This window comes from Xiphias gladius, chromosome 20, assembly GCF_016859285.1.
Source record: "Xiphias gladius isolate SHS-SW01 ecotype Sanya breed wild chromosome 20, ASM1685928v1, whole genome shotgun sequence".
In the NCBI taxonomy this organism is placed as follows: Eukaryota; Metazoa; Chordata; class Actinopteri; order Istiophoriformes; family Xiphiidae; genus Xiphias; species Xiphias gladius.
The window spans coordinates 20,928,321-20,952,753 of NC_053419.1; the positions used below are offsets into that span (position 1 = coordinate 20,928,321).

The window sequence follows — 24,433 nt, forward strand, 5'->3', positions numbered from 1 at the left end:
AACGAGGCAGTGCAGCATGGCTCTGCTCCGGTAGGGAGGCATGATTAGTCGAGGCTCCGTAACATGGACGAGTCCAGCATTCTGAGGAGACGAGGGCTACAGGTAGGCAAGCAAATGAGCCCGTGCTTGTGTGTGGACCTGTTTCTGCAGGCTGACTTTGTGCACTGTGTGTGTGTGTGTGGTTTCCGAGGCTCCCGCACCGGTTTCTCTTTTAACAGAACACAGTTAGGACTTTGAGACCTTTTTGTGGTAACACTTGGGCAGTAGAGAGCGAGCGACGTCTTGGCTCTGCCGTTGATGTGTGCTTGTGTCCTGCGTGTGAGAGAATCTCTCGGCAGAACTGTGTAGACAGTTTTTCAGTAGATGTACCAGAGAGGATCATTGGGATATTCACTGACTGACAATTGACTGAAATCAGGCTGCAGATGTTTTAATTTTCACTACTTTGTTTCTCTGTAGAGATTTTGACAGAGGAGTTGACATGGCTGTGGATTTGTGTCCAAACAGCGTTACTTTTTAAACAGCCTGGAATAATCTGTCACATTTCATTTGTGTCAGCTGCCAGCAGGGGGGAATGAGAGCTGTGTAATCGTAGAGCAAGACTGATCCCTGTATGTTGTGATCAGGGGGGGCTTTCTGGAGCTTTATTGACTTTTTATGATAATGGGATGCACGTCGAGGGTTGTGCCTTTCTGTCAGAAATCTTGATTGAAGTGTAAGCGCAGTTCAGGACAACAGTCTTAACAAATGATGTACTTAGTCACATAACTCCTGCCGTCACTCTGGAATAACGCGAGATATAAATGAAAGTGGAGAGGGAGGACAGAGCCTTCTGAAATATGAAATCACTTGTATTTTACACCACATGTCGTAGGATTTTGAATCCAGGACATTTCAGACATTAATCGTTTCCTCCAGCCGAGCCGACAGGAGTCTGCAGGATGTGTTGCAGTGACATGTAAATTGGACTTGAGTCATTATTTTTGCTTGCTCTGGTTTGGGCCACTTGCGGAGTAATTGATTAAAAATGTTGAAAAGGAAGCCTTTCTTTTAAATTCAGCTCAAACTACTGCATGTGTGTTTTTTTTAATCACAAACTCCCCGTGATCCATTTAATTAGGCTGCACTATGGCCGATGAATTAAACCAATTTAACTGCTTTTATAATCCGTAAACAAAGGTAAGTTTTGCTTATTTGAGGAGTGATTTTTTTTCCTCTAACGTTTTATTTATTTCGCTGTCTGGCAAATCTTTTGAATTAAGCTGGTAACATTTTTGACTTTCATGTTTGCAAATTTGGTGTCAATGTGTTTCACTGTGATTCTGAATCTATATGAAAATAAGACAGATTTGCAGAAGCAGAATTGCTGACATTTAATTTATTCTCCTTTTTTGATTTTTTTTTTTTTTTTTGGTCTTGATGGATATCTTTGCAACAGTATTTATTAAAAGCTTCCAAACAGTAATTTTGTGCGCAGTCGCCGTAATCGCTCCATGCCTTTGTTGGACGCCACGGCCTCCTCCCTTGCACGCTTTCTTCTTCACAAGACTTCTTTATGCGCCCTAACACGCAGCTAAACCAAAAAAGTCCCCCAAAACAAACAAACAACGGTCGCTCAGGTGGTTCTAGGCTGACGTAGCGCACTAACTTTCACATTCAAAAGGAAACACGGAAGTTGGTTTCTCAGGCAGATGAATGTTGCTGTTGGTTCAGCTCCACAATTTCCCATTCATTCTCAGGCCAGGAAGAGATGACATCATTCCAGTCAGACCCTGTTTATGTGAGTGGATGGTAAGAGCCGGGCTGTTTACAGTACAGAGTGTGTCTGTGCTTGTGGCCTCAAGTGAAGAGTGTCTAGGTCTTTTAGCATTACGTTCCTCCTACTCTGCTCCCTCCCTTTTTTATATCCTGATATAAAATAAATACGCTTGTAAAAGTTAGGTTTAGATTTGGCTCAGTATCTTATAGGTTCAGCTATTTTACAACATGGTCAAACCTGATAGTAGTAAAAAGCAGTCAAGTATTATTTCCTATGTATAAAGGGCTATTTCTCCCTTTCCTTATTTATAATTTAAGACCTTAGCATTTATCCACTAATGTATTAAAGAAATAGTTTGACGGTAACACTCTCGTCTGTATGATAAATACGAAGCCACAGCCAGCGGCTGATTAGCTTAGTTTTTTTTCAATAAGACTGGAAGCACCCTGGTTCTGTCCAAAGGTTAAAAGATGCATCTGCAAACACTAATCCTCATTAATTAAGGAAATTAATCAATAGGTTATATCTAATTACTTTAATCTGCACAAAAACGTAAAAGTGGAAAAATGACAAGTCGTGCTTTTACAGGGATTGTGTGCTGGACTATGTCTCCGCCAGTAGCAGTGCTTCCAGTCTTTAAGATAAGATAAGATAATCAGCTGCTGGCTGTTATTTAATGGACAGAAATTAGAGCGGTATCGATTTCCTCATCTAACTCTTTGCAAGAAAGCAAATCAGCCTATTTGTCAAAATGTCAAAGTATTCCTTTAATGTCACATCAAGCCGTCTTCAAATATTCATCCTCCTCTGCATTATTGATTTAGGTCCCATTTCGTGTGTGAAAACTTAAATAAAACTTTAAAAGAGACATTTTCATAAATATCCAAAAGATAAACAAAGACGTGATATGCGCTCACTTGTGCTACAGAAAAACTTTTACTGTGTTATTCAGTCACGTCTCATGGAATTTGGTTAAATTTGGGCAAAAAGATGCCAGATTTTTTTTTTTTGACTTGATTGTCAATCATGGAGAACAGGGAGAGGAAGCTTTAGTGTGCATGTCGATGCCTAATGAACGTGACAGGGTGCAGAATTTATTTTTAGACTTGACGAAAACAACCGCGGCCTAACCAACAATACGCAGGAGAGTTATTGTTTTCCAGTATCAGACCCATTAATGAGTTCTCCAAATAAACTTGCTCAGCTGAAGTGTGTTGTTCTGTTCAGTTCAGTTCAGTTCAGTATGAACGTCTGTCAGCGTTGTCAGCGTCTTGTCTTCGCTTGTCTGGAGACGTAATGTCAAGTAAACTGGAGTGATTTGAGACTGAGTGGAATAAGGTGAAGTTACACTGTGTGTATACGATGTTCTTCTTGTGTCAATTATCCTCTCGGCATTTCGCTTGGTTTGCTTTTATTTTGTAGATGTGGTAAATAGAATGAGTGGAGCAGTTTTGCAGTATGTCAGTAGACTTGTACGTTACTCTGGTTTGGCCGGCCGTGATGTTATTTCCAATTCAGGTGTTGGACTGTCAGTTTCCTTTTTTTGGAAAATGTACATAATCCTCCAAAATGCCTAAATCCCTAGAAATACTGTATGTCGGTGCGTCTATAGCAAGGCATCTGTAATGATCCTGCCACATCTGAAGGTATTTGGCCTTCAGGTGTAACAAGCACCTCTGTTCTGCACTTAAGTGTTTCAGAGAGGATGATTACCTAAAGTTTGTGGTTCTGTCTCTTGTCTCTCTGGGTTTGTAGTCTGGTCGTGATGGCGTGTAGCCGCCCTGCTCCCTCATTATATAAAATTTGTAGGATTTATATAGATTTTAATGATGCCCGTGATACACATCCCCTTCATCTTAATTAGGAGCAGCCTGTCAGAAGCTACCGCGTTGCATTGTGAGCTTGACTATACGTCTGACATCCATCTAACACTGCTTCATAATGAAAGGTGGCTAACCAGAGAGGTGCAGTGACATTGTGTGTCTCCAAAGAGCCATTTGTGGGAAGCGTTGTGAGCCAGCTGGTGAGATACAGCCTGGCTGAAAAAACATGATGTTGCAGCACCAGAAATTCCATCAAGCACTTTTTTTATGGCTCAACCATAAATCCTGATCATTTCAACATAACAGTATTTAAAAAATTGTATTCTCATGAGAGAGACAGCAATTGAGATGCTGTTTTTGTGCCAAGCTGACAGTGGACACAGCGACTTTCCTGTAGCACCAAAGAAAATCCCCCATCTGGGAGGTAAAAGTGAATCGCCTTAACAACTGACAGTTAGAGGAGGTTAGCGGCCTCTCTGAGCTGCAGAAGTGTCCTTGTGCAAGACGGCGAGTTTCTGTCAGCTCCAGCGGCTCTTCGCTGATGCTGTGAAAGGGGTCAGGTTAAAAGATCAAGTTTTCCTTGAGGGAAGTATAATCACAAAAGAAAATGTTTGTCATCACTGGGAAATGTAATGCAGATTCTTACAGTAACGAAAAACACTCATGCAATATTTGGGGGTGTTTGAACCACTTGAAAGTTCAAACACATTTGCAAAAGAACAGACACAATATGAACATTTATGCATAATTTGCATTTGATATGTTTTGAGTAATTTAAATAAATGGGTGTCCTCTTTAACCTGCTACAGAAGAGATGGAAGTGTGATTTGAAATCTTACACAGAAAATAAAATGGTGTAAACACACAACCTTGGCCACTAAAGCAGAACTGAGTGCAATAGCAGCCTCTGGTGTGGATCCAGGGAGCTACCTCTAGTTTTCCTGCAGCAGATTAATGTTGTATGTAAACCCTTAATTCATCAGTATTTCATCTGACTTACATACTGAGGGAGAGTCAAGCTACTCACAGTTGGCCGTCTATGACGATAACTTACGTTCTGCACGTAAATGAACAGTATCTGTAGATATACCTGCTCTTAAGCTAAGTTTATCCTTATCCTGGCCATGTTACTGACCATGTTAAATGTAAATCTAATTGCTAGATTACCTCTTCTCACTATTCAGGTAAGGAGAAACGCTGTAACTTACCAGGGAGAACATTTATTTCTGGTGAACAACAGCTTCTTATCCATGAAAGTTCATTTTTCAAATCTGTCAAAAATGTAACACGGTTTACTCACAGAACAGGTTTAAGGATTTTACTTTTTTTGGGTTGTTGTTGTCGTTTCCATTAGCGAATCCTCTGTCATCTCTAGCAGCAGATCTCGTCTGTCGCCGTTGAATTTGTACGTCACCTCTGTCATTTGCATTTGCTCCTGTCAAACATTGACAGAAACTGGTCAACATTAAACCGAGACTGAGGACATCGGTTACATGCAAATGCCAGTTACTAGTATTCCATAACATCAGCGGTATACATTTGACATTTTGACAAACAGAACCTGTGGCAATTATCAAACAACAAGACAATGTGCGGCAGCATCACCAGACAGTAATATATATTATCACATCCAACTGTATGCAATGACAAATTTTGGATAAAACAGAGCATCATATTGTTCGTAATGATGTTTATCATTGTCAACTTTTATTGGTGGTGAAAGCTTTGAAATGCTCTATTTAAATCGACCACCAACTGGCTATTTTTTTGCTTGTGGTAAATGTCAGTATCTGCAACTAAATTATAGAAAACTAAACACCCACCACAGTTTTTAGCTGCAGCCCGAGTACTGTTCACAACCTGTCGCCACAACCTGGATATGCAACGAGCAGCTGAAGATTCGAACCGATAAATTACCTGTCATTACATGAAAGATAACAGGTGGTGCGGTCTACGTCGTTAAGAGTCGCCGCTCTGTTGGTCTTGTCGAACGGCAAAAAACACTCAGTCCACTCACGGTTCTACAGGGGCCTTACAGAATAATGTGTGTTTTCACTCACAAATTAGCTTCGACCGAGTACAGACACCTGCTTTCAGAGAGCACATTAACCAAACAACAGGCAGAGGTTTCATTTTGGCTGTCATGGAATTAATGCCAACTAGCTACAGCTGATATAATCCGCTGCCGGTGGCAGTGGTCATTTTAACAGGTGAAAGCGTCAGTCGGTGCTGGTTTAAAATGACAAACCCGCTTCCCGGTCGCCTCACATTTTCCCCCGCTTGTAAAAACTCTGATGGTTTTGCTCTCATCCTGCAGCCGGCGTTTATCAGATGGTGCTGTGGTGTTTGAGGAGAGTCAGTTGTCAAGCAAGCGGTGCAGAAGGCCACAACTATAGCTTGGTTAGCATTGATCTTTAAGTCCTTGGGGATCGCCCTGAATATGGCCATCGGAGAGCCGGGATCAATAACGGTGCCGCGTACATTTGAAGGGGTATCAAAACTCCCTGTCTAACAATCCTCCGGCTTTGGACATTAAAAGTACTTTAAACTGCCCACGCCTGATGCGCATGAATGAACCCGGCCGGTTGCCAACTGCCAAGACATTTCTCATATTAACAGAAACTGAAATATTAAGACTTCTATCCTGTGGGTACCCGAAGAAGTTAGACTGGGTGCAGTTGTGGATGTCTTCATCTATTTTGGCTTTAAGGTCCTTTCATTGTGGCATTAAAAGGGGCTCCTCATTAAAAAAAAAAAAAAGAGGGATCAACAAATTACAGAATCATCATGCTCAGTGCCCGTCTTGAAATGACATGGGATGAGGCAGCAGATTAAGTATTTGTGACACCTAACATCCTGCTACGAGGAGAAATGTGAGGATGCCGGCAGCTTTAATCAGCAAAGCTTTCCAACAGTGTCTGTGTGCTTTGCTGTTGAATCTTCCCCCTGCTGGTGCAGAAATCGATGTCTTTCAGATCGAGCTGGGCGAAACGCTGGAAAATATTACTCCAGACACTAGGTTTGCGTCTGGCGATGTAGTTGTTATGATTAATACGGGTCAACTGCTCACATGTGCTGTAGCTTCTACACAATCAAAACCCAAGTCACTGGCGGTTTATAAATGTCCGGGCTGCTCTGTTTGCAACCTGAGGTCCATGCATGCACTTGAAGACATGATCTTCAATCAGTCCTATAATTTATAGTCTGTCTACGTTCCGTACTACACATGTGTGGGGAGCAGATAACTGGTTATATTGATCTGCTTGACCTCTGCTAATCTCCAGATACACTTGAGGTCTCTGACTTTGTAGCAACATTTAGATTAGACGAAGCTAAGATTTGATTTTGAGTAAAGTCCTTTAATTAAGATTCTTTTGTTATTCCCGCCGTCATTCTGGAGAACAACAGGCTTCTGTATTCATTAAAGTATTAAGAAAAACCACTGAACTGTGCTCATCTGATAAAATGTACAAAATGGGTATATGCTTTGGAGATTTATTGTGATAGCAAAAATAATACAATTTTTACTTTTATCCGCATTCGTAATTGACCAAGCCATTGTGGTGCAAAGGACCCAGGGCCCAAGAAGGAATGATTTTACTTTTGAACACACTTTCTGTGTCGCTTAAGACAACGCTGACCATACCTATTAAACCATCTGCTGGCCGTGCAATACATTAAAAGTACATAAATCACAAAGTGGAAATGATTTAAACCACAGAGTAGATTTGCTTTAAGCTTGGAATCGTTCAGTATGAAAATGAAGCTTCTTATTCAGTCTGCAGCTTTCAGCTTCCTGCCCTTTTTTGATTCATGTTTACTGAGTTGAAGTAAGTTTAAGAAAGTAAACTGTGATCAATGTAGCTGCTGCTGAAACTCATATTTAACCCAAAATCGATCGGGGACGGTTCCTAAAAGTTTAATGGTTATGCACGTCATCTATTGTGTTTGTCGTCCCGTCTTAATTTATGTGTTAGACCTACGCAACATACAACATCCACACTGTAAGTCAAAGAGTTAATTTGGTTCTATGTTCTTATTCTCTAAGTTAAGCTTACCTTCACTGGTTTCCTAATAGCAGTGTTGTAGAGTCTGAACAGACAAAACATTAAACTTTTATTTATTTTTATTTTTTTTAGATTTTTACAATCTTCCTCATTGCCAAAATTACAGGTAGCGCAAGGCTGCAATTTGCTGACTTTCAGATGAGGGCTGCCAAGAGTGAATCTTTGGAGCCTCTGATTACAAAGAAGTCAAGTAGATGTGGTCAGTGATCCCAAGTGATCGTATTGGCACCTTTGATAATTTCAGACAAACTGAACTAGCGCCCAGATACAATAGGAGAGATTAGGGGAATAGACAGTCCGGACCTTAAGTATTTGGACGGTTACACATTTTTTTTTTTTTTTTGTTTTTTTGTTCTTCAGGCTGTATCTCCCACACAGTTCTTTCAGTAGTGATGTAAATCCACTCAAATTATAGCTCAGACTCTGCACTTTAACGCAGTATCCACTATTTTATCCAAACTGAATTACTGGAGCTCAGAGCCGGAAGAACAAAAAATGTCTAACTGTCCAAATACCTACCTACTTCCTTACTCTGATGTCCCTCAAGGTGTTGATTTGACAACATTACGACTTAATATGAGAATAGTGATTTTTTTTTTTCCTGCCAGTCAGCAGCAAACCACGGTAAAACCAAGTACACTTTTGATCTTGAGATGTAGGAAAATCCTTAATACATCAAGGAGAATTATTAATGAAGCGTAACACATAGGCGTTTTTACAAGAGCCATACCACAGCTTTGATGTGGTGTCTTGGAGATGAAATGTTGTTGCTAGAAGTCATTCATTGACATTTACCCTGTGAACAATAAACACTTTCAGGTTCATCGTGTCAGAATTGTTTTCTCTCGAGCGCTGAAACGTTACTGGATAAACAAATGATTAAATGTACAAGGTTTACTTTCATCACCTGTTTGTCCTCCTGACTGACACTGTCAAAGATGAAAGGGTTTCATGCTGTTTGTATTGCCCGTTTGACAGCTCTGCAACCTATCACAGACAGTAAAATCTCATGGATATACTTTATGTTAAGCATTTGAAAAACATACTTTTGTTTCAGTAGTTTAAATCCTGAATGTCACACACAGTCTCAAACTTAAGGCTCTTTCGAGTTCATTTGTTCGCTGAACTCGAGTCTAGAAGCTCGCAAAGATATCTGCAAGCAATAACACTTTAAAAAAGATCAATGCAAAGTTTTTCGTTTAAATTGTTATTGAGTATTAGAGCAAGGATTCTTTGAGAATATGCCGAAACAGCAGTAGTCCAATGAAAAGACTGAGCTGAAAGGAAAACTGCATCACAGCATGCAAGCTTTGGTAAGGTGTGTTTCTTACAACGGAGTCATCAAGGTTATAAAAATGGTAAGTTTTATAGTACGGAACAGGTATTAATCTTCGAAAACATTCAAAAGACAGTAAAATGTAAAATTCACAGATTTAAAATTGTAAGTGAAAGTATCTTTGTAGACTTACAGGAAAATTATGCAAAAAGATTACTGCATAAAGGGAGAAAAGAAAAATGTGTCCATGCTAATGCTGCTAATGCTGCTAATGGTACCTCGGGAGTAGGACGTTATAATCCTTAAGGTTTCAGTCCTGGTTGATTTGTTTCACACCCAGGGCTACTGGTGGTAACGCCACGTGCAGTTTAATACACAAAAGACATTCGTTGCGCAGCTACTTTGTCATAATTATAGCAGAACAACTGGTGTGTCTACTTGCAGTGCAGCCAAACAAACTCGCGTAGCTTTAATGTAAGTCATAAGTTTGAATTAGTCAGGCGATAATTGGCCTTTCTCCATAATGCCACGAGCAATCGCCATCTGATGTACGGCACCCGGCACACGTAGTTTCCACACAACAGTGGAGTCCAGTGGTTACTTTGCTGAGGAGTTGGAGGTGTGAGACCTGCAGATCTTCATTTACTCCCTAAAAAATGTTTCCGCGTTTCCCCAGTGGAATGCTTTCAATGTGAGCTAGCAGCAGTAAGAAATGTCGGGTTTGCATTTAGCAGTAACTTGATGCAGCTCTGGTGCAGTGTTAAGAGATTAGATGGTGAACAATAAGGCATGATGAGATAATAACGATGGACAACATGCGGACCCTGCCTTGTAAATTACATTGAACGGCTACAGCTGAAAAAAATGGCGACCATAAATTGTTTAAAAAAAATGGGGTTTCGGTTTAATGAAATTCTTAATGATTGTAACTAACTGGGTTGAAGATTAAACTGGCAACTATGGTAATGGGATATAATGTTGCTAACTGGAGTTATCACCACTGTATGCTGAATTCTTCTTACCTTTTTTGGGAAATTTTGATTAGTCTGCATAGGCTCAGCGTTACTGGGTTTATGGTTTTTTGCATAATCTCTTAAGAGACCATCGTTTGAGGTTGTTGTGCTGGAATAGGCGCATTCATTTGTTTTCTCAATGTCAGTTGAATAAGGGCAGACGTTAGTTAGAGGAAGAGGTGGATTCTGGATGTGTCTCACCACTCTGCTTCATATAAAACCATGTCACACGGTGCCCTTTGAATACGCTTTCCGTCTGTAATAGACCTTCTTCTCTGCACAAGCTTTGCTTACTCAAAAGGTTGTTTTGTTTTTTTATCATAGACTTCACACTGTGATTTAGTGTGCTGTGATTGGTGGATATCCCATCAGTGTAAGTCATTCCCTGATGGTAATTAGTGTTGTGTGAGCTCCGGTCAGGTCTCCAAAGGAAACTCCCTGCCCTTGGTCTTCTGTAGGCAGCAGGGGAAGCCAGACATTAAGCCCTAATTGATAGCAGAGGGAGAGCGGGGCTTAGCACTTTTTTTTTTTTTTTTTTTTTCTGCTGACTGGCGCAGCCAATTCACATCAACTCAGTGTCCTACACTGTCTCAGACAAAGGACCTCACCCGCATCAGGTTACTAGACACTGAAACATCTAATGATCAGATCGGTAGGATTTGTAGTCGCATAACAAAACAGGTCCATGGGTGGGTATGGTTATTTATCGGTGCTCTTTTACAGCAAAAACGACAGATCAGAAGGGAGGGATTTGAAATAATCAGAGCTGGAGAGTATGATATTTGTCTAAGACTAATGGCACAAAAGGGCAAAGGGAAATGTTGCGAGGGTGATAAAACAAGCTCCCTTCTCACAAAAAAAAACCGACTGTATTAAACAGTTCTGTTAAGTCTAAAGGGGGATATAGTGATCTGTACACTGTGTGCTTGCCTGTCACACGGGCTGATGTTGGTCGTTGGCTTGCATGGTCGTCCATGTGGCACTGGCACATCGACAGATGCTGCTGCAGCAGCATCATTTGTGGTCTGATGTGTTGTACCTGTTCATTACTGGCAGCTTCCAGAGAAATGTGTTCTGAACGTTTTAATGAAATGCGTCGTGTTTTTCTTTTTTTTTCTTTTTTCTCTGCGGGAGCTGAACGACACATTTCCAGGTGTTGCCCGTACCCACAGCTTCACACACTGAAAGTGATATTTAGGGCCGGGAAAAAAAAACAAAAACCAACAAATACTTGCCAAGTTCTCTCTTTATAAATATTTGCAGCCACTAGATTTAGCACAGATCGTTATCCGAAATTGTGCTTTCAACACAAGTCAATAGGACAGAGTTTAACAAGAGGCAGCATCACAAGAAATAACCAGCCGCACGTTGTACGTGACATGTGCTTAGTTTGTTTGCTTTATAGCCTCAACAATACTGGAGTTTTGAGGCTGTATCAATATTGTTATTTGATAGTTTAAAAAATCAGATATTGATATTTTTTACGACTAAACTGACTTTTTGATGAGGATAAATTATTATTATTATTATTATTATTTATTTTAAAGAACTTTGCAAGATATGTGCAGAGCAGGGCGTTTTACATGTGAAAAATGAAATGGTCTACATATACACTGATACCTACAGAATGTATCTAAAATCCATAGGCTAATATGTAGCTCTAGCTTGTTAATGTCCACAGCCTAAGCTTCACCATTTCCATTCATTTAATATCCCACACGTTTTACAGCATTTGTATTCGTCCGAACACGTTTTAAGTCAATACAGCGAGGGTCACTCAATAGAAAAGGTTGTGGTTTCTTATTGATCCAACATAACTACTAATAAGATGCTCTGAGCCCTAACCTGTTCTACATTCATTCGATGTAGTCACACCGTTCTGCAGTTGTTTTCTGTCCCACGAGTTAGTTGATTGTGTTCGCCTACATCTTAGGAGGAGAGCTGCATTTATTCAATGCATATTACATTACTTTAAACCTTCACCTCCGGTCGTGTTACAATGTCTTGAAAACTGGAAGCAGGTTTACATTTGACAAATAAGGGAAAACGGGGAAAAAAAAGTCAATCTATTTTCATTAGTGTTCTTTCTGTATTTTATACTCAATAGTAGACAATATCCACCATAAAAAGTCTTTGAGATTGAAGACCTTTATACATTGTGTTCACATACCAAGTGCAATACTTTGTTTAATGGCTGCAAACACTTAGCAAAACTGCAGATGTCTGGGAGCAGTATTATCCTTTAAGTAACAATCCTCTGAGAACGCATAATCCCTCAAGAAATCAATGAGGGCATTGTTGGTGCTTTTGCTGGACTGTTTCAGCGCACACAGTGAACCCCGACCTCTGTGTAACTCTGCCTTCTACAGTGGGTTTCAGCAACATACTGTATACGCAGTATTATCTTTGAAGAAACTAAAAAGTTAACTTTCCATTCACATTTTTTTTTTTTTTTCCCCATCACAGGCGTGTTCCATGGCTTTCGTGTTCACTCGGTTCAGCTGTTATGTGATTTGAAGTGAACACTTTTAGATCCAGATGCAGTCTCTAAACTTTTTGCCAGGTTGTCTGTGATGGGATGTAACGGTTTCACACCTGCTCTGTGATCACCTGCCACATGGTGGCTGTTAGTGAGGCTGTAAGGCTGCAGCAGCCGAGCAGTGGGCTGTTGGGTTTTTTAAAGCAGAACTTCAGATTCTTCTTTAATTTTCACTTTCTTTATTTTTGGTCTTTAAAGTTTGATGTGGTTTTGGTGTTCCTCATTGACTTTGGTGTTGAGAAACACCATATTGCCTTCTCAGGCAATATTATTTTTTGGCTGGAACGTGACAGCGGGGCCAGCCCTATAAATGTGAACGTATAACGCTGACTGACTGAGGGATGAAGTTACACTGTTGGTCGGCCCGGCTTTATCATATGTGTTTGGTAATTTTGTCAGACGACGCCGCGGTTATAAAATCAGCTCATCACATCATGCTTGCCATTTGTGAGAAATAATTATTTACGTTTTTGGTATCATCAGATTTGCTAAAACTGGAGTTTTCATGATTCTGGCATATTAACTAACTGTGTGTGAATAACCAAGTTCCTTTCTTCTGTTAAAGTTCATGGGATGTATTGCGATTTGGATGAGAATAAATGCTTGAAATGAGCACACGAGGAAGGCACAAAACTCTTGTATTATTTAAAGTTTATATAAAAGAATTTTGAATTATTGTTCTTATAATTCTTCTCTTTTCATTTACAGAAAGAGCTGAGTCTTCCCAGAAGAGGCAGTTTGTAAGTACCTGTAAATATGTTACTCATAGCCATCTGCTTTAAATTGAGTGGGTTCATATGCTGGTTAATAGGACCATGTAATAAACCTTAAGCTCCGGTTGCCGCACTACCTATTACAGTGTTAGAGCGGATACGCACACTCCAATTAGCTAAAGTAATGTTTGTTCAAAGGTTTATGTGCAAGTAGTAGGACTGTATGATAATAGCTGAGATCAATATCGTGGTATTCATATTTTTCTGTCCACTTAAAATCTCAGAATCACACAAAATAATAAAATTGGTGTTCAGTTTTTCTATGGGAGTCCTGCCCGTGTATGAAACAGCTGAATTTTAGATAAAACGGTTTACTCTCATATGCAGTGTTACTTCAGACATAGGAGAACCAACTGTTGCTGTTCATATAGTTTGTTTGCTGAAGCAAATTAGAAGTGATGAAGCTTTAATGACATTTACATGAATGTGAATGATTTGGGGCCGATGCACGAGTGGGCTCTTCACTGTGAAGGCCTTAGTTGATCTCATTTAACTATGTCAATGCTCTTGATCTCTTAAGATCGTGTGACGTGTAATGAATTATTAGTTATATTCAGTCCACTCAGTCGAACCTGCATTACAAACACATTTTGCTGTGATTTCATAAAACAGCCACATAACTGCTTGGATGGCACTGATGTGACTCGGAGAGGTTCTTCTTTCACATACTCCGCAGTTGCTCCGTCACCTTTTATCAGTCATCGTAGTCTGTGTTCAGTCAGTGTCGTCAGACGAGCTGTCAATTGTTGTGAACTCTCTTCTGGCCTTTGCTAAGTGTGCATACTATATTTTAAGTTTCTGTTTGATGCAGTTTTGATATTTATTTTTTTTCCCCCTCCTGGATATTGATGTGAATGGAAAATAACATAAAAGAGAATGAGTACAATAGGTGCATGAGAACAAACACACCAAAGATGAATCTGGCACAATCAGACTGGCTGATGACTGTTGATGCCACAACGTTGCCACTCTGAAGTGTACAGTCCTCTCACGTAAGAGCCAATTTCTTCCGTTGCCTTCAACCAAATCGACCATCTCTCTATGAATTGTGAATTCTGTTACCAACATGAAAGTCCTTTTTTTTTTTTTTTTTTTTTTTTTTCTCTGTGTAGATTCTTTCAATTACCGATCGCCACCTGCCGTGAGTTGGATGCTTCCTCTCGAAGCCGGTTCAGTGTCATGGCTTTTTTGGTAGCTACCAGCAGTGTGTGCAATAAATAGATATTTTCTCCTGTCTTTCATTTTATCTGGAAACATGGCAAAGACTTGGCCTCTGTGGCGCCGGAAACCAGCTTATTCAAATAATTCCAACATTCCACTCCAAAATTTAGCTGAGACAGGACACGTTCTCCAGCTCTCGCCTGTTTGCCAGGGGTTCATTCTCAATACAGTGTCACAGAACAGAAAAAAATGTACAAGCGATTTACCAATGAAATCCCTCGCCGAGTTTTGCATTTGTCACTTTCTGAGTGAGTTTCTCAGAAAATGTTTTCCCACACTCATCTTCAGACAGAATAAGATCCATTTTTCAGATATTGCTCAATAAATACGTTTGAGTATGTTTTTCTACTTTATTTTTTAATTAGGCAGTTTGTGTCAGAATCAAGAAGTGGATGAACTAGCCCTTTAGTCTAATAATCTATCTTGTCATTAGACCAAAGTGAGGATGTGCACAGTGAATTAGACTGTCCCTGGGCTGGTTGGTTAGATTTTTGCTCAGTAGGTTATTAAAGGTGACGCTCGGCTGGTGACATGTGAGATGAATTACAGCTTTCAAGCCATGTGAAGGCACAACAGACTTCCCGGACAGAGATTTTTGGTTGAGTTTGCTATATTTTATGGCGGAGGAGAGAGGTTTACCTATGACTCCCTGCTGCTCTCGCTTGCCACCTCACCAGAGGGGGCACCCACTGTAATAGAGGTGAGCCATTACTAATGCTGATCCGCTGTGAGATCACCGACTGCACCGGCTTATATTTAGAGCGCTGGAGTCTCTAGCGACCTTGGTAACCATAGTAATGGTGTTTGGATATGACAAAGTTGATACGACTGCTTCAAATTCAACGTAACTGCAGTTTATTTAAATGATAATCAACTATTATCTAATTAATCACCTTTTAAAACAAGGAAAGTGAGCATCAGCAACCCATGTCTGCTATGCTCGATAGGAATATTGCACTTTTTAGACTGTGTCATGTTTGAATTTGTTTTCAACATGAGTCACTCTGGTTAACTATTTATAGGCTGACCTTAATAACTAGAAGTCTTTTGCTGGGTCCAATTAAACAACTGAAAATCAATCATTTCTATGTGTTGGCAGCTCAATGTGCAGTCCCTGGATTTGTTGACCAATACGTTAGATACTGTTCCCATTTCTCATCATCGGCACAAAAAACGCAGCCTGTTGCAGCTTCAGCTCTAAGGTGCCAAAGCTGTCGTGCTGCCCAACTGCATCAGCTGCTTTGCCATGAGACAGGATATTGACGAGAGACTGTTGACTGCAGATTCCGTTCCATGGTCTTTTCATGGCGATATTCAAACAACAGATGCTGGCAACCGTACTTCGTGAACTACAGAGGAAGTTATTGTCAGTGGTTAGCCATACACAGAGACGTTTGAGTAGCAGTTTAAAGGCTTTCTGTCCTGAGTGGGAAATCTCAATCCAAATTCCTCTCTTTTGTGGTTCCTCGGCAGTGAAACAAGTTATCTGGCTCGATTCGGTCCCTCTCTGTCTTCATCACTTGTAGACCTACCGAGTATCTACTCACGGTCTCAACGCTCTCAACTTTGCCAGATGGCACGCTTTCATCTTTTGCAAAAGCTGATTCAGCAGGTTATTTCGTACAGTCCTCCACAACACCTCGGTTATTTTAGCTGTAAATTTTCGTTTTCTAACATTATGGATTTCAACTTTAAAGCAACCTAATTCGTATCTTTGTTATTCAAAAGATCAAGTGACTGCGCACAATGTGAATAGTGACACTCGTACTTACGCACCCACAGAGAATAACCACTCAACTCTCCAGTTAGCCTCCGCTAACTGCGGAGCTTCTCAGAGCCTGTCAGTTCAGTGTTTTGGTTTTGCAGCCAGTAATTTGTTTTTTCGGTTCTGTCTCACTGCAGAGCATCAAAACACTATGACAAACACAATTTTAAATGAATGATAATGTTGCTCCATGTGTGCTGGATGAATTAATAGGCACCCGTTTGCTATAATTTTGCCATGTCAGCTTCATTCATATTATGACAATACATGTATGTGAGTGTTGTGGTTACAGCTCGTTGCACTGCCCCCAAGTGGCCAAAAGCACTTAAAACTACTTAATGCTAAGTTAAACGAAAGACATGATGTTTCACATTCAGCAGTGTTGGACACAATTCTGTCCTTGTCTGAAGGACTGGCAGTGTCACTGAGGAGGCCTAATATAACTGATAATGAATGTCAAGTTAAAGTTCTTAAGGCAACAAAGCCGAACAGTATAAATTGGGGTGCTGAAAGGTCAAGGCCATAAAATGATAATCTCTGAAAGGCTTGATATTCATAAGCCCTGTGAAAAATAACTTAAAATGTTAACTTCCTAAAGGAAAAAAAGTCAATCAAGGCTTTACAGGTGTTAACAAAAGAAATGGTGGTTTTGCCCCTTTAGATCCAAACTGTTGGAGGATAATGGGTGGCTGCTCCGGAGGGAACGGAAAAATGTCCACTGCCAGACATGGCCTTGTGCTTTGTGCCACAGTTATCACAAATATTCTTGGGCTAAAATCTTGCCTTGTCGTTCTGAAGGTCACAATAGTTGCCTCACCTTGTCCTAATGGGGATGCTTTGTTCTAGGACACGCCAACAGTCGTGTTCAGAGTGTTCAGAGTCTGACCTCAGTTAAATGATGTATTCACAAAATGTTACAAGAAATTTCCACTCTGCCGCTCCTTAGACAAGAGCTGTGGCATTAATTAAAAGGTGTTAATAAGGTGTACTCATTCCAAATCAAGGGCCAAGTGAGAGCATGGTGTATATAGTGCTGGTTAAATGAAAGGCTTTCTTAACCACTTCCTGTGCAGCTACAAAGCAGTCAGCTTACCGTAGCAGAGACTGACGTGGGTCTACTTTGCTACCATCGAGGTAGGACTGATTTCAAAATAAATTCAAGCTGAACAATAGAAGCTCCCCAGTCAGTGAAAGTTTTTCTCACCCCGAGTACAGTAGCTGTGATACATTAATATGAAAACCTTGGTGAGCCACCTCCCTTCACCCAAAGCCACAAATTACCAGAAAGAAAAATCACACTGACAAATGTTTTTTTTCGGTATCATGGTATTGTGATGACATTTAATGAACCGATTGGTTTTTAATTAATTTTATTTATTTATTTAACACGAGAAGTTACATTTAGAAAATGTAGTCAGATGGTCACTGAAGGAATTACTGTTTTATATGGTGTCCTCTGCTTGAATGGAGAGAGGAATGACAATCTCATCTCGTTGGCCTGAAGGTTTAAGATCGGTGTATGCTCATGATGAACTGGGGGGGGCATGATGATAATCTTTCAAGTGGGGGGGTAACGGAGTAAGTTTTTTTTTTTTTCTTCCTCAAATACATTCATAGTGTTAGTTGTTGTGGCGTTAGTAGTTGTGTCATGACTGAAAAAAGGGAGCGTGAGAGAGAAGTTCAAATCCTGCATACTTTCACTGTCACTCACACTCACACACACACACACACACACACACACACACCACTCCTCCCCACCCCCCCACAGAAGCAGCAGATTTATTCAGCGATACAAAAAATCAATTAGAGATGGTGTAAAACTGCCAACGTGAGACAAAACATTACATTTGTTTGTTCTAAAATGTCTGCTTTGCCTTCACCGACACTAAACGTCTCACCTCTCTGAATCAGATTCAGTAAAACTTTATTGTCAATCATAAAGGATGGAAAGTTGGCTCATGATACACTTTCAATTTAAAAAAAAAAAAAGGCAGGAAACAGTTTAGTCATCATACTAGGTGTGTGTCCAGATTGTAGAAGATATCTGTGCTTGCTTGTGATCCTACGGATGAATTAGACAAGCAAGCTGTCTCAGTAATCCCTGACAGGTTGGTTTTAACACTGACAAGATGCCTTAATTCATCAAAGATGCTGCACTTGGCTGTGGCTGAGTAGGATTTTTTTTATTTACATATATCTGAATTATTTGACTTATTTGCCATAGGTGTACCACTAAAGTGACGTTGCAGTGTTTACATGTATACATCCACTTACATTGCATGTCTCTGTATTTATACTATATGTCTCTCTATGAATTCTCTTGACTCCACTGCATGTTCCCAGGCACATTTAGGGCAGAGGAAATCTCCACACCCTGAAAATGTTGGATTTATCTCTCATTGACTATCGGATGCGGGGGGAAAGAAACTTTTGGAGCCTACATGAAAAGAGGGTGAAGTATCATTTATTGACAGGAAGTCACGGCTCAGAGGTTTCTGTTTCCGACAAGCACATGCTCTCTGTACTGTGTCAAATATAAAGTCCATCACTGCAGAGCGGGAGATTTTATCAGATTAAAAAAAGTGAAAGACGGAAGCATATTTGCATCAAAATGCCTGAAAGTTAGAGGACAGCAAATGAGACAATAGTGTTGACTCCCAAGTTTGCACTCTTGACCTGCTGTAGTCTAGATACAGCTCCACACCCTCTTATGCTCCAGTTCCTGCCTGCCTCAACGACTGGCTGTGTCGTTAACGCAGTGTTCGGCGTCATCTGCAGTGGCTCTTTGCTCCTCGAACACGCTCCCAGTAATAAAGAATTCATTTGTCTGTGGGATGAGTGAGTGAAGCAGCAGCTGAGTGTCTTTTCTCCTCCGCTCTGCTTTCTATACTTCTGCTGTCATTCCAGGTTTAATAAGGTTTAAGAGCGTCATCATACAGCTGTTAGCCGTCACAGTTATTGTAGCTGAAATGACTGATTGCAAACACTACACATTGTAGTAGTGTCATTTTTTACAGCGTGCTGTCAAATTATCTGAATAACTCACCTCTTCTGTCATGCAGTAGTTCGTTGTTGGACAATTTCCTACCAGTGAGTCATTGATTCATTTTGACTTACTGGGATCTTGATGGTTTGGCAGTAAAGCTTCTGCAAAGATAAGTGGGTATAAAATGCACCATCAGTGATTTTTACCAATGATGAGCAGTGGCCTCCGGGGTGTTTCAAATCCCTGCAGGGACAAGGACAATCCGGTGCGTCATTATGCTTTATTACTCTGAGTTTCAGTATTTGATCTCACAATCGCACCCAACACTCGTACGTCTTCCTGATTTAAGCACAAACACTGAATTCATGTCTCTGTTTGCCTGCAGGCTGGGATGTTACTCTTAGATGTTAGCTCTACTTCTTCATTTTCATTTCTCTGACTAGGAGCCAGTGCACAGCGCTGCGTCTTGTTGTACACCGACAGATGTGGACTGGCAGGTAGTGGTGCATTATGTTTTTCTTTGGAAAGATGACATCATCCCCGGTGGTGGTGACATTGCATCGCACGGAGCGCGCTTCGTGTTCGCATCTGTCAAGGTGACTGCGTGAGGAGGAGCAAACAAAATGTAGATTTACTTTATTGAATTCATTTCTGCTATGTAGCGAGCCACCAGCTGGTGGAGGAGTTGTGTGTGTGTGTGTGTGTGTGTGTGTGTGTGGAGGGGGGGGGGGGGGGTCACAAATGTGCATGCGTCGGTGAAGGAGCAGGGGGCGTGTATTAGGGGAGGGAAGAAAGGGTATTGTCCTGCCTCCCTGCCCTCCGCAGGCAACTGAAGATCTCATTTGACAGCTTCAAGGTGGAACGTGGAAAGACCAAAACAAGAACTGTACCCCCCCCCCCTTTTTTTTACCCCCTCCCTTTTTATGGGGGGAGAGAGAACCAATCCGTCTCATCGCACTCTGGTGGCTGGGTTTGGCTCTTTGTCAGTGCGAGGGGGGCGGCAGGCGGCAGGCAGTGTGAATGCATATCATGACCACAATAGAGCAAACGAGCACAGTTCAGCCATGAAAGCCCAGCGGGAGAGGCTGAGAATTCCAGGGCTGACGCTAGAGTGAGTATTTTCCTCCGTTGTCCTACTGGGGAGGCTGCTCCCCTGCAGTGTGTAGCTCCATCTGTCTCTGTGTCATATTTGTTGCTGTCTTTCACTGTTGCTTTAAGCTCTGTGCAGCGTTAGCATTAGCAGCAGCAGCAGCAGCACCATCTGCAGCAGGAAGTCTAATGTCAAATCCTTCACAGCGAGGCAACAGTGGCTTACTTGTGTTTGTGTTTGTGTGTGTGTGTGTGTGTGTGTGTGTGTGTGTGTGTTTGATAGACAGATAACGTGTCACGTAAAGGAGTGCCGCAACTGCACAAGATGCTTTATTTACTGGCATGACACACACACACACACACACACACACACACACACACACACACACACACACACACACCATGCAGTAGACATGTAAGAAACACACACACACACACACACACACACACCATGCAGTAGACATGTAAGAAACACACACACACATACTAATTGCACGCTTATGATGAGTCTTGTGCTGGTGTTTGTCAGATGTGATCAAATAAGGTGAAAAGCAGTGAATCACTGAAGGCAGTGTGTTTACATGGCAGCCCCCCCCCCCTCTTATCACAGCCCCAGTCATTTGTTTGACTTGAGACATTTTTTACATTGGGGTCAACAAGGCATTTGTCAGCGTTCCCTCCATTTGAAGCATTAAAACCTGAAATTGTTAGAGTGTAATTGGACTGATGATCTAACCTGTATCTCATTTTCATGGATAATGAGGAATGCATTGTGTAGCATCAAACATGTTGAACAATGTGAACTGCAGCCACTAATCAGAGTACATTGTGATTTTTTTTTTTTTTGTTTTTTTTTTTTTTTGTGTGGTATTCTACATTTTTCTTACTGTCAGCAAATCCCATAGAAAAGAGCACAACCAACAATGCGTTAGTTTGACTCTCGATACTTTCCTACTTCCCCACCCTGCCTGTGACACTCCAGGCCCATTGGTTCTTATTGAAGATGTAAATCTTCAGAAATTGTTCAGAAATATATGCTTTCATTTCTCAAAAAAGGTAAACAATTTTACTAAAACAGCCTGGCACTGTAGTTTTTAGGTAATGTTTCTCAAACGGGGGTAAACAATGCATTCATCGGAGACTACTTTCATCGGTGGATTAATCCACATTTGGTGCTCTAGTAAGCATCTACTGCAGTGGCAGGGTGTGTGTGTATGATTGAGTCAAACAAACTACAGCGTGTGTGTTCGTGGTAATGAGGGAACATGTCACCCTGTGCAACGGTGTGGCTCACTGTTGGGTTTTTGATAGTTTTAGGACAACAGTGGAGCTCTGTGGCACAGAGGAATGAGATGTATCAGGCTGTGGCTACACAGACAACACTTGTGAGTAGGATCAGTTCATTGTTGGTAATGATACATAGAATGTAGAAAAAACATATAGGGAAAATATAGGAAAATCTGTGTGTGTGAATATTGTGATGGATGATTTGGGACTGCCACTGCAGTAAAAGTTACCTCTATATGACCTAAAGCTCTGCAGTGCCACTGCTGAAACTTCAGTTTAAGTAGGGCTCAGTGTGTGGCATCACAGGAGAACCACTGTTTTTAGGCTTTATTTCAAGCATTCAGTGAAGACTGCACAAGTAGGTTCATCTGTAACTACCTTTATGAGCTCCAGCAGTTTAGCAAGAGCGCTTGTTTCTGTTCTTTAATTTTAGCCTGAATTGAAACAAGTGTATGGGGTCAAACATCCCCAGTGTTGAAAAATTTTGCAGAACTAGACAAATGCCTTGGGAACCTGCCCTTTAAACACAATTTCAGTTTATCTGACAGTTAGTCTTCATGATGCTGCTGTCGTCTTCATGTGTCATGGGGGGGGTGGGGTGTTTGTCGTGTGTGTGTGTGTGTGTGTGTGTGTGTGTGTGTGTGTGTGTGTGAGATAAGAGACAACTATTCACTTCACTCCATTTAACTTACAGCCTCACTCCCCGAAGTTTGAGCCCCACTCCCACTAGCCCGTGCAGCCCGCTGCACGCTTTTCATTTTTGGAGGTAAGCAAGAGCTCTTCAGCCATGGCTATTTTGCTTTGAAAGGCCTGTTACTGCATGTTTGAGTCAATCTTGTGCTCGTGTGTCACGAGGCTGGAACTGGCTATTCAGTTTGCCCTCCCTAAAATCATCTGCCATTGAGATGACATTGAAAGACAAGGACACAGCACTTACATAATGTTGATAGTTTCACCCCTCCCCCCAACTCACCCCCCCGTTCTGAGGTTTTTGCTTCTCTTTCATGTGCTAAGTAGGATTTGTGGCGTTTGCAATACATCAAAGCGAGGAATGGTCTCAATCTGTCTGAGTCCCGGCTGGATTGATTCATTTAGGAATGAACAGTATTCAAACCAGTAAAATCTACTTTTGGATATTTCAGTAATGGTTCTATATCCAAGCTTATTGCTTATATCTCAACTACTATCTGATTAGTATTTGTCTGTGAGTCTGTGCGTTCTGATTAGAGCTTCAGATTTTTTATTTTTTATTTTTTATTCCTTAATGAACATCAAGACTTATCCTCGTGTCAAAGACGTGATTATTTCTCTGGGGGTTATCGTGCATCACAGACGTCTGAGACGGCTCGTCCTCTCCTCTCTGGAGCTCCGAATCTGTCTTTGTTCGTGGACAAGCCTCATTTGGGGGTTTCACTTTCTTCAAATAGCTTCATTAAGCGTGAAGCCATCTTGTTGTGGTTCTGTGTTAGTTAACTAGTGTTTATGTAATTACAAGTTTGTCAGACAAATGGATAAAAAAGATGGCCTGCGGTCCATTGCCTTTTGACGACATGACACATTAGAGTGTTGTCTGCGTTTTGTATCTTATCCTTGACTGATGTTAATCGCACGCAAATATAATCTGTGAGATCAAAGGAAGCACTAGTAGTTATAGTTAAGGTGGATTTCTCTGCCTGAAGCGTAGGTTTACTGTTTTTCTAATCCTGATCATACCAAATTGTCATTTTTTTTTTTTTTTTTTTTTTTTTTTTTCACAATTAATCCAGCTTCACTTCAATTTTAAGAACCTTTCTGCAACAGCTTCTCTTAACCACAGTCCAACTTCATGGGGGATTTAATTGCTTAAGCCTTACGGGAAAAAAAACACAGGACTTCTCAAAGATGGAAAGCTCATTGTACAAGAATTGTCGACATGTTTTTACTGATTAAGAGAGTCACAGTCAGTAATTTCTGTCCGGTTTAGTTGGTTTTATTCAGGCTGCCTGTGACGCAGATTTTGCCAAGAAAAATAGCTTAAAGTGAAACTTGGAAAAAAAAATTTTCAGCTCATTCAAAACACTCAATTTTGAGAATTTTCTGTATCAATGAATAGCACGAAACACCCACGCATGTCACCTCTGATCTCCTCTTGTTCTGCTCAGCTTTCATACAGAGTCAAGTGGAGCAGGCATTTAAGTGAGTCAGCTCCACACAAGAATGTGGAGATGTTTTTTTGTTTTGTTTTTGGGTTGTTTTTTTTCTTGACAGTTTCAGTTTTTATTCCTTCATGCAACAATACACAGGGATTGGTGATTTGTGTGGGACGATCCCCAGTATGTACATGACCATCCGATATTAGCGCGCCGCACCTGAGACTGCGGAGGCTATAAATCTGAGGTGTCGATTCAACTCTTTGATCGGGCTTGTGCGATGGACTGCATTAAGGGATCACATCACATGTACATGCTGACTCTTGAAAATTTCAAATGTAAATATGGTAGGATCCCAAGCCAGTGGTGGGAGCCTACCTTTTAAGTGGGTGTGATCAATATTTTTACATTAACGATGGTTCCCACGATCACTTGTGTGTGACAGGTGTTGCTCACACACAAGTGTGATTTATCACCCGACTCAGCAGTTCCCATCAGCTCTACGTAGCATTTCAGCATATTCTAACTTACTGCTTTCATTTTCCAGTCCGCAACCCTAGTATTTTGTTTCACTCTAATCGGCTGTGTTTGTAAAAGTCTCTAATAAACCCACTGTGCATGACCTAACCAGAGAACCGAAACAGAGCGAAGAGGAGAGGGATTATTGGACCAACTTAGTGTCTAAGGCGATAATAGGTCGGTGTCA

General features: G+C 41.0%; 1 protein-coding gene across 3 annotated transcripts in view; it reads left to right on the forward strand.

Annotated features, from left to right (window-relative positions):
* The window catches only part of mast4 (microtubule associated serine/threonine kinase family member 4), a 96,265-nt gene that overhangs the window by 33,328 nt on the left and 38,504 nt on the right, over positions 1 to 24,433 (forward strand). For all 3 annotated transcript variants that reach the window (XM_040156945.1, XM_040156946.1, XM_040156947.1), the window contains one exon: positions 13,186 to 13,217. In XM_040156945.1, the coding sequence (XP_040012879.1) occupies positions 13,186 to 13,217 (32 nt within the window). The remainder of the gene's footprint in view (positions 1 to 13,185; positions 13,218 to 24,433) is intronic.